Genomic DNA, 11,796 nt, shown 5'->3' with positions numbered 1-11,796 from the left:
TTGTTTACGACAAGAAAGGAGTCCTACCCTACTAAATAAATAACATTGTTGTCAGAGCCCTTTACAACGAGGCAGGAAATAGGGAATCCTTGACACCTGCACCCTATACTGACCCTACAAGAAAATATAAGGATAAATTTCACAATTAGAAACCGAAATATAATTAAATAAAAAATAACATCAGATAATTATTTTTTAAAAATAGTACAGTTTAAAAATATTAATTATGATTTAGAAACGTGAAATTTTTAAATTAAAAATATTTGATGACTGTGATATTCTTAAGAAAAATGTTTTGAGAAGCGAATGAATATTTTAAAAAATATTAGATATTTATAATATTTAACATTTAATTAATATCATGTTTTAAAATTATAATATTTGATAAATTCAAGTATAACAAAATCAAATTTTTTTTTACACGTAATCATTCTTTAAGTTTATTTTATATATATATATATATATATATAGCAAAAGAACAAAAAGGACGTAGGATGGAAGCCTATATAGGAAATTATGGGACTGTGTGTATAGTCTGTGATCCGCCGTTTACCTATGCCTTCGATGGCGACATTTCCGTGACGTGACGTCGTCTCTTTTATCATCTTGTCTTTTGCCTTTTTATGTGGCAGAGGCCCAAGAAATTCTCGCCGTTCCCGTTTTCTAGTTAATTAAATACAATAAATATCAAGTCAACTAATCCAACCGTGCCCATTAATCCTCGGAGGGTTCCGGCCCATGAGCCCATCTAATTACAATTTGTTAACAAGCTATTATTAATCTTTCTTAATAGTTTTCAGACCTGAGATCTAGATTCAGGTCCCGTCTTGATTAATTTTTTTAATTTTTTTAAATTAAAATGATATTGTTTTAGTAAAAAATAAATAAAAATCAAGAAGTTATAACTAAATTTTTAAATATACCTTGTTGGGTTACATCAAATTTTTTTCTTCTTTATTTTTTTTTCAATCCAACCCGATTTTAACTTTAAATATACCGGGTTTTAAATCAATCCACCAGATCTCAAAACCATGCTTAATATACCTATATCCCTCATCCCTTCAAGTATTCAAGTCTATAATTTAAATCCACGGAGGCTTACGAATTTGCTTCTTAACTAGGTTGGAAGCAAACTTTACTAGATTTTGGTATTTTAATTATAGGTAATTGCAATGAAGGCTCCTAAATACATGCAAAACAAGTTTCTTACGAGGATAAAAAGGAACTCTTCAATACTAAAAATATAGTTTTAAAAGCTATGAGCATTGTGTTGGAGAAATAATTGAAAAAAATAATAAATGCATGAAAATAATAATAAACACACTTAAAAAACACATGAACTTACATGGAGTGGGGGGTACATGAGAGAAGATATTATTTGACCTAGTTTGGAGATAATTATGTGAGATAATAAACTTTTATGATTATATTATTGATTAAGAAATGATATTATTAGGTAGATCATGCTCTAACACATATATACCTTAACACCATTTATATAAGGCTACCTATGATAAGGTCACCTTAACATTTGATACCCATAACCAACTACATAAAAGACAGGTTTGAAAAATTAATTTCGAGCATTCTACACCAAGGTAAGAGAACATTGGGTTTGAAATTACCCTAACGAGGGTATCCAAGTTAAGTTACAAGTAAAATCAGATAAGACATCGATTTAATAAAATCTAATTGACTTAAATATGATTTTTAGTAATTCAATTGATACATTCGAGTAAACACTAAAAATTTTTATTTTAAAAAGAAAAAGACGATGAACTGGGATTTTACAATTATGCTTTTAGGTTCCTAAACTCAAATGAGGGGTTAAATTCTATTTGTGATAAGTCATGTGACCCACCAAGCCTAGGGTTGGCAATCTTGGTGACCATCGCTTCATGTCTTGTGTCAATGCCCAATAATAAATGGGGAAAATCCCAGGCTCTTTCATAGCCCTTCATGAGAGCAATTATGGATCCATTACTGCACTCAGTTTGGGTAAAAACAAATAGAGGCATTGAGATGAGTTATTATTTTTCAAGTTAATATGTTATTTTTTATTTCTAGTGACCTTATAAAGTTGACTGAGTGAATATCAAGGTATTTTTTTATATATAAAAATAAGTAAAACAACAAGTTAGGTCTGAGAACTACGCTTCTAGGTGCCTAAACTCAAAGAAAGTCAAGTCCTATCTCAAATAAAGGGTGTTTAAAAGCGTGTTTGACAGTGTAATAGTGGTTGCTTTTCAAATAATTTTTCGTGTCGAAATACATGCCAATAATATTTTTTTTTTTTTTTAAAAATCATTTTTTGACATCAGCACATCAAAACGATCCAGAAAGTACAAACCGCACTCAATTTTAGCAAAAAAAAAAATTCAAAATTTAATGAAAACGCAGATACAAACGTAATGCCAAATGGTGTCTTTAAAAATGTGATAGCAGTTGTTTTTTAAAGTATTTTTAAAATTATTTAATTTTTTTAAAATTATTTTTAATATTAGTATATCAAAACAATTTAAAAATAAAATATAAAAGATTAATTTTAAATAAAAAATTTCAAAAATTTATCTATATCCCATTTAAAACGCAATACCAAAAAAGGGCATAAGGCATGCTTGGATGATATTGGTGACCCACGAAGCTTTGGGTTGGTAAAGTTGATGGGCGTTGTCTCGTGTCTCGTGTCTAGTTATAGATTGGGCAAATCCCGGATCCATTCATGAGCACAATTTTTGATCCATTATTGATGTGCTTGGTTTGGGTTTAAAAATGGACGCATTCAACTTGATCTCATATTTTAATATTAATATCTTGTCATCATTATTTAAGTTTTTTTTTTCTTCATAAATAGTAATTCATGAAAATTTATTTATTTTTAAATTAATTTTTTATATATATTCTTGAATTGTTTTAATGTATTTTTTTAAAAAATATTGCAAGTTGCTAAATCATTATTGCTTTCGCTGATTTGAATTTGCATTCCAAACAATATTTTATAAAAAAATAATTTTTTTTTCAAAAAAACTTATTTTATGTATATTTCATACATATACATTAGATTTTTTTTTTGATGTGTTGATGTAAAAAAATATTTAACAAATAAAAAATATTATATTTATATATTTTCAAGTAAAACACACTTTAAAATACAATTATTACCATACTCCTAAACAACCATCATCTATCTATTATTTGTGTAGAAAAAATATCATTTTTTTTATTAAATTATATTTATATTTTTGCGAGAGTGCACAACTATGCTTAAATTCTAGTACTTGTTTTTAACTCTCCATCATTATTTTTAGTCAACTCATATTTTAAAAAATTTCAATATTGTTTTATAAAAAACTATTTTTATATATATTTTAATTTTTTTAATACGTTAATTTTAAAAAATAAAAAAATATATTATTTTAATATATTTTAACATAAAAAATATTATAAAAAATAATTACAACTACGCTAAAAAAAACCAAGTCGGGTGGGTGGGTGGCTGTCTTCGTTACTTTTAATGACCTCTTTCGGGAAGGTCGAGTCCACTTTCCTTTTTTGGATAGTTGAATTTCGAGTGTGACAGATCATTGATTCGGTGAACAATTTGTCTTTGTTTTGTCATAATAATTCCTCTCTTTTCCTCAAAACACGCATACTTTTTTAAGGCATAATAATGGCTCCGCAACGGAAATGATATGGCCTGTCTTATATCATTATATTTAAATAAGTTTAAAAAAATAAAAAAATAATTTTAATTAAAAAAATAACTTTTTAAAAAACATAATCGCATTTCCAAATATTAACTCAACTCTGTAAGGAAAATAATGTCTCTTGATATTCAAAAAAATATTTAAAAATATAATAATAATTGTGTTTTAAAATGTTTTTTTATTCATAAATATATTAAAATAATATATGTTTTTTAAAAAATTATTATTTTAATATCAACATATCAAAACAATTTAAAAAATAAAAAAACTAATTTTAATTATAAAAATCAATTTTTTTAAAAATATAACCGCGTTTCTAAACACTACCTAAATCTTATCAGGTCTTTTTTATGCACATCTGTTTCATTTGTTGTAAATTTCACCTATATATTTTTGCAGTAACACTTTAATTTTTTTTTTTTAAATAGATTTTTGTTGCTTTAAATTAAGTTTTTTAATGTTTTTAGATTGTTTTGCTATTGGTGTCAAAAAAATAAATTTTAAAATTAAAAAAATATTTTAATTTCAATACATTTAAAATAAAAAATATTTTAAAAAATAATTACTATCACAATATTAAATACTTTATGAGAGGAAATTAAACAACCACATTAAAACAGGGGGTGGTAACCAAGATTAATGAAACAAAATATTTAGGGATTAGTGAATCTCATAAACCGAATATTTAAAGTTACTTCAGAAATTATTTTTCCTTAATTACCAAGAACAAAATGCTAATTCTACATAATGATTTTGTCTCGAATTACAGGGAACAGGACCTGTTAGTGGCTCAATGCCCACATTATTGTTCTTATTCTCTCTCATTTTCTCTTTGATAAACCAACTAAGATTCCTAACAATTCCAATAATTGTCAACATTAATTCCAAGAAATTAACTTCACTTATCTTATGTATATATTCTTCAATATGTTTCTATGAGAGGTGATTATTTTTGATTTGTTAGTTTTTTATATAAAAAAAACTAAATCAATTTTTTTTTTTAAAAAAACCAAAACCAGTTCAAACCGACCGGTTTCAGTTTTTTAGGACAAAACTGGTTTGACTTTATTTTTTTGGTTTTGGCTCTATTTGGCTTGGTTTTTTTTTTTTTTCTGTTTTTTTTTTTTTCAGTTTGGGTTTGGTTTTTTTGGTTTCAGGATTATAAAACCGAAAATCAAACCAATCGATTTTTTTAAAATTCTAATCGGTTTAATCGGTTTTTTTTACTGTTCAGTTTTCTCAGTTATTTTTTTTCGGTTTAATAGCTTTTTTTTTACAGTTTGGTTTTTTCGGTAATTTTTTTTGGGTTTTTCAGTTTCTTTACCAACCCCTAGTTTCTATTACTTCAATTGCTTTCAATTTTATCTTTAATTTATTTGCATGTAAGATGTTTTCACTAAAACTAACAAAAATACCCTCATACTACTAAAACCTAATATATTTTTTAAAAAATAATCACAACAAAATGAATTTTAATACAATATGGTAATCCTTAAATTTATATTTTTAAATCAATAATGTGAGGTTTGAGCTTCTTAAATTATGGTGTTTCCATAATTAGCATAGAATTAAGTAAAATATAAGATAAACTTGGACTGATCAAAATTAGAGGCGAAACTAATATATATATACAACAATGAGATAAGATAAAAATTACTTTTGAGGAAGTAGTTCCATTATATATACCTCAAAAGTAATTGAATTACATTAACTAATTTAGGTAGGATGTGTTAGCAATATCATCATGAATTTTATTAAACAAAAAGTGGAAGCTCAAGAAAAAATACCACAAAAACATATGTTCATGTTGTCAGTTGATTCAGCTGCAATTTAAGCCAAAAAGATCTCTTGGTTTTTTTTTTTTTATTATTATTAATGTGAGTATTTGAGTTAGCTTGCGTGTATCTCATATTAATTCCACGAATTCTAAAATTAACAACCATATAAATCTCTAATAACCATTATAGTAACAACCACAAGTCTTGAATATGAGATTACAAGGAGAACAAACTCTTTAATTTTAAATTTTTGCCACTAAACCACTTATTAAATGATTACATCTCTCTGTTTTTAAAACACAAGGTTGAAGTTTAATTTTTTTTCAACACATGAAATAATTATTCTCTGATACGTAGTAAATGAAAAAAATGATGCAGAATCTTGTTTGGTAGTTCATAGGAGCTGTGGAGTTCTTTTTTTTTTTTTTGCTGACCTCGTAAGATCCCTTTGTTCTCTCCCCGAATTGCTTTATAGGCATGGACAAAGCTCAGAATGCTATCTAAAGATTTTCAACTTGGATTTCAAGAGACCTCGTATAAATAAAGAACACATTATGGTGATATAATAACTTTTTTTTTTTTTTTTAGAGGTAGAAGTTACATTTCATCCTTGACATTGCACAGAGAGGTGTCTTTTTAGCTTTTAAACAAAATTGGGTTTTAAAGGTGTGATGATTGAAGGTTGAAAGAAGTGTATATTTTTTGAATATTTTTTTTAATGTTAATTCTAAAAGGAATTACTTTAAATAGAGATGATTGATTTGCTTTTGCATTTTTTTTTTATGAATTGAATTTGATTTGGGATTCAAACAATGCTTAAAAAATATTTCAAATGCAAAAATTAATTTAAACATGTGGATTGAATTGAATTTAAAGGATTCCAAACAATCTGTTAATATGTAGCAATTCAATATTGATATATCCTATAATTTTTTTTCATAGATATAATATCCTAATACAAATAAGAAAAGAGCTAAAATTGCATGAATAGTAGCAATAAGTCATTTGGAGCAGGTATTACCATCCACATATTATAATGCAACTTTCTCTTTTGAGTGAGAATATGATATGTAGCACATATTTTTATGAATGAACTTTCAAATGCTCATACTGGTGAAGACATATGAAATGCTCTTTATTTGTTCCCTCTCCAAATCATTTCTTGGGCCTTTGTTTAAAATTGAACTTGTCACATTTGACAATAGATGTAACACTAGATGAAAATTTTTTTATACAAAATCTCTTCAAATTTTTATTATATAGGTTTCTTGAGACAATTCTAATATCCTTTAGGTCTGTCTTTTTTAATCTTTATGTTTATGCCATTAGAAACTTTACTCATATCTTTCATATCAAATTGCATAGAAAGAAATTGCTTCACCTTATAAAGCAAACTCAAATCACTTGAAGCACGTAGATATATCATATATATATATATATAATTAAGAAAATTTTTTTTCCACTATCCTTATGATATATACATTGATCCCACACATTGTTTGTAAAACTAAATGAAGAAATGATATTATAACATTTTAAATACCATTGTTAGGAGGCTTGTTTTAGCCCGAATATAGATTTTTTAAGTGTTAAATAATCATTTTAACTCAATAACTTAAGCTTTTAGGTAAGGTTTCAAGGTATAATTTATATTATTCTCTAACATGCTCTCTCAAGTGAAAGTACTTTGAGCTTGAAACTTACACATGCCCACGTTGTCTTGTGCTTAATTTTGATCAAATAAATGAGGATGGTGAGATTCGAACTCGTAACCGCTTGGTCATCAAGGCTCTAATACCATGTCAAAGAACCATCTCAACTAAATAACTTAAGCTATTACGTAATGTTTCAAAATATAACTTATATTATTCTCCAACATTAAGCTTACAAACCAAGTTATTATTTCTTCTAAAATGAAACATTCTAGTTGTTTTATGTAAGTGTCTTCCTCAAGGTCTCTATTGAGGAATGTTATTTTTACATTTATTTAATGCAACTCCATATAAAAAATGAGATACTAATGCCATAATTATTTGAAATAGAAAAGAAGGTATCGTTATAATCAATTCCTTCTTTTTAAGTGAATCCTTTAGCTATAAGTCTTACCTTATATCTTTCAATATTGCCTAAAAAGTGTATTTTGATTTTAAAAACCCATTTTAAACTAGTGGTTTTTCCCTCTACAAGCAATTCAACAAGATTATGTACTTGGCTATTAGCCATTGAATCCAACTCATCCTTCATAATATTATAATAGAATATGGATTTATTTTCGATCATAACTTGTGAAAACATAATAGGGCCATCTTCATCATTAATGTTCATGTCAGATTCTTATAGGTACATAACAAAATATATAAATCATTATAGGTTTCCCAACTCTTAAATATCTTCTAAATGTTACATCAACATCTTCAGCTCGAGAATACTGAGTAATTGGATCGTGATGATGTGATTTTTCAATGATTGGTTGTTCTTGAGTTATTAAATCTTGATAGTTACCATGAAACATAACTAATTTACGTGAAGATGTAGAAACATGTTCAAAACTACTACCCTCCTAAAAAAAAGTTTCAAGGTTGGCCACTCCCACTAATATCATCATTCTTTAAGAACCTTGCATTCTTATTTTTCACAATTCTTGTCACATTAGATGGATGATAGAATCTCCATCCTTAGATGTTTTTGCATAACCAATGAAATATCCATTGACTATTCTCGAGTCTAATTTTATCTCATGTGGTTGTTGACTCTAACTTCAGCTAGGCAACACAATACATATCCATGTTTTAAATTATATTTCCAATATTTTTCATGATTCAAATGATATTTATGAACCACCGTGTTTGGAACCCTATTTAGTCCATATGCCATAGATTTTAGAGCTTTACTTCGCAAATACAACGAGAGATCAAAGTTGCCAATCATACTCCTCACCATGTTCATTAATGTTAGATTTCTCATTTCAACCATATCATTTTAAGAAGATGAGTTTGGAATTGTGTATTATGCCACCATGCCTTGTTTCTAAAAAAGAAACCCTTGCAAATGGAAATGGTAATTGTCCATTTTCAATGTACATTCCATAATATTCACCACCTTTACCTCACCTTATAATCTTAATTTATTTTCCTAATCGTTTCTCCATTTCTGCTTTAGAAACCTTAATACCATTCAATAAAGGTAATGAAAGATTTCTGACCGTACACTTCATAAAAACTTGAGATATCAATGTGCATAATCTGTAAAACATTAGAAGTCCTCGTTAAACCTTTATTATACTTGTTAGTTTGTTTTTTTTAATGCAATCCATATAAGTACTAAGATTAGTAAACTCAAGAGCCTCAAGGACTTTATGATTTACAAACTCTTAATTATATAAATGAAGATATGACCTAATATCTTATGTCATAATATGAAAGATCTCTCATTTTCAACACCATGCAAAATGACAACATTATTACATGATATAGTCATAAGACTATAATCAAGGGTACAATTTTAAAATCATGTGTTAACCTAATTTAACTCCAGTTGATTTTTTATATCCTTTTCTAATTCAATTTTCTTGAAATTCATCAATTAATATTGAGTTGATTGAAAATTGAGTTTCATAATTTGTTTTGAATTGATTTCTGTGGGGAAATCTCAATCTCATGACTCGAGTTAAGGGCTTGGCAAGTTAACCTGTGTTGATTTGGGTCTTTTTATGATTTTTTTTAATTTTATTATTTGATATTGAGTTAATTGAAAATTAGATTTTATAATTTGTTTTGATCTTATAATAATAGTTGTAGATTTGATGGATTAACCAAGACTGAATCAGATTTATTCGATATGTTGCTATTTCAATAATAATAAAATATTGTCTTCAATTTATTTTAGTCAAACTATATTTTTAACAATCATCCAAGTTATTTTTATTTTTTCTAAGTTGATCAAGTTATATCGAATTAATTCCTATAAAATTTATTTTTTATTCATGCTAGATAAATATTAGCAACATAGCTAAGAAAAATTATCTATCACCAACTAAAAAGGATAAAAGTGATTCCACCATAAAATTTTAGACGCCAGAACTCATCCACAGTCGATAACATGCAGACAAATATATGTGCAATCTTTCTATTGTAGAGGATCAACAATTTAAAATGTAAGCCTCGTGGCAGATACATCCTTGAATTGAAGTATTTAAGAGTAGCAAAATGAAATGGAAGAAAATTCGAGAAACAAAGGATCAAAGTATTAAAAGGTGTCGGACGCACGCAAAACTGGAGACCTGTTCCGGTAGTTCAGTACCTAATGATGTGGCGGCGCTTCCACAGCTCATACATAACCAAGTGAAACTCGTCATACTTGGCAGGAGGAGAATGCCACTTGAAGTGCTTTCTAACCTGAAAACCAGAAGAAACATAAATCAAGTGCTGCTCCTGCAGGATCTCACCAAAGTCATCAAGGTAATCTCTCCATAGTTCAAGCTAATATCAGTTAATCATGAAGGCCACCGTAGAATCTAGGGAATGAAAAAGTTAATCCCAAATAAAGATAAAATTCATATCTACCTTAAGAACATTTTGATGCATTTTCTCGTACTTTCCTTCTGGTATGGATTTAAGAATTTTCTCCAGTTCGAGAACATCGTCTTCTTTGAGAATTACAGAGAATTTATCCCAGTCAAGAATGTCATTGAATGGCAAGTCGTAGTAGTCCGACATGACGACTGCAGAAAGACACACATGAACTGCTTTAAAAGGAAACCAGCCTGGGTAAAATACACAGCCCCTTTCTTTGATTTTATTATCTATGCTTTACATAAGAATGTTCTTGCATGATATCATCAGAACTGAATACTTTTCAAAATGTTGCCGTGGATGAACATTTTTGAAGTGTTCAACAAAAAGAAAAAGCCTTGTGAGAAACGTTCTTACCAGGTACACATCCAAAAGCCATCGATTCTGATAAGCAAACACCACCAACTTGAGTCTCCCCACGAGGACAGATGCAAAACTTACTCCGATATATTTCCTTTTCAAAATTGTATAGCACAGTGGCCCCTTTTAATTTCTCGACGAAATGGAACTCAAATTCTTGAAAATCCTTTTGAAATAATACGAGTTTCTTCCTTACATCTGAGTTGGGAGAACCAGCCCAGAAACCAAGTTTAGTCCTGCAATAATTTTCCACAGAAGCTTAGCCAAAGCATCAATGATTCTGTAAAATGTTATCTTTTTGGATGTGTACCAACTAGAATGTATTGTTGAATTAAAGATCTAAACTTAACCTTTTTTTATTTGTAAGAATGTATATATAACATAAATGGATTTATATTCCTAATTTCTCAGTAGATAAACATCTAGTTGTAAATCATTTTAAATTACATAGAGACATATTTACATCACATTAAACTGATACGTGGATTGGATGAAAAGAAATGTGCGATGTTGGGAGAACCAGCCAGAAACCAAGTTTAGTCCTGCAATATTTTCCACAGAAGCTTAGCCAAAGCATCAATGATTCTGTTAATGTGTTATGAACTACAAACTTTCAATGAGAAGTTTGAAATATGAAAGCATAAATCGAATTCAAGATGTATAACAAAGAATTAATCACTGCAGCCTATTTGATGAATGCTCAAGAATGCGACTCCCAAGTTATAAAATCATTATCAAGAGAGAAAATCCTGCCCATAGGCGCGTGACAATTGCAGGGAACTCTAATGCCAGATTTTACTTTTGTTCAGATGCGCAAAAATCATTCAGAACAGCTAAATTTGGTAAATATCTCACTACCTGGGAGGGTTTATCATCTCTTGGGACAGCAGGAGAGGGCGAGACTCCACAGTTGACCTGGCAAGTTGCATCAGGTTTCTGAAGTTCAGTATTTGAGCTCACTTAAGGAGTATAGTTTCAAAAAATGTTCATGGAAAATCGGGAATTGAAATTTGCAATAAATGCTTTCGATAAGCACCCCACTCAAGGATATAACACAAAGTGGTTACAACATAAGAGATTACCTGTTCCACATCGTCATCTCCATTCATGGAGGCGAGGAGAGCTCAGTATTTTGTGGGAGGGCAACATCCTTCTGTGGAATATAGTTGAATCATTTAACTTGGTGAACACACAAGTCGAATTGCATTCTTCAAGGAAGAAACGGGATTTTTTAGTAGCCGTGCTGCCAATGTTATGGCAACTGACAAAAAAGTGATCAGCACCTAAAGTCCTATTCCAGTAAGGGTATGTGGAAATTAAGCTCTTGACATATCTCTTGATAACCTTCTCCCTGTAACCAGGTAAAGGTTCCTGCATTAA

At 28.7% G+C, this 11,796-nt stretch overlaps 1 protein-coding gene across 1 annotated transcript; it reads right to left on the bottom strand.

The window, feature by feature from the left end:
• Positions 1-9,625: 9,625 nt before the first annotated feature.
• LOC118044848 (probable glycosyltransferase At3g42180) lies at positions 9,626-11,515 on the bottom strand. The gene is made up of 5 exons (XM_035053330.2): positions 11,499-11,515; positions 11,275-11,352; positions 10,414-10,652; positions 10,048-10,205; positions 9,626-9,879 (listed from the first exon to the last, which is right to left on the bottom strand). Exons 1-5 carry the CDS (start codon positions 11,513-11,515, stop codon positions 9,778-9,780), a joined length of 594 nt encoding a protein of 197 aa, XP_034909221.1. The 3' UTR covers positions 9,626-9,777.
• Positions 11,516-11,796: the final 281 nt, after the last annotated feature.

Source organism: Populus alba, chromosome 12, assembly GCF_005239225.2.
Source record: "Populus alba chromosome 12, ASM523922v2, whole genome shotgun sequence".
Taxonomy (NCBI): Eukaryota; Viridiplantae; Streptophyta; class Magnoliopsida; order Malpighiales; family Salicaceae; genus Populus; species Populus alba.
The sequence above is the reverse complement of the archived record's forward strand: the minus strand, read 5'-3'. Positions and strand labels throughout refer to the sequence as shown.

Coding starts and splice junctions, on each gene's coding strand:
- LOC118044848 (XM_035053330.2), bottom strand. Junction 10,206..10,413: donor GGCTTTTGGATGTGTACCTG/GTAAGAACGTTT, acceptor GTCTTTCTGCAG/TCGTCATGTCGGACTACTAC. Junction 9,880..10,047: donor TGCATCAAAATGTTCTTAAG/GTAGATATGAAT, acceptor TCTGGTTTTCAG/GTTAGAAAGCACTTCAAGTG.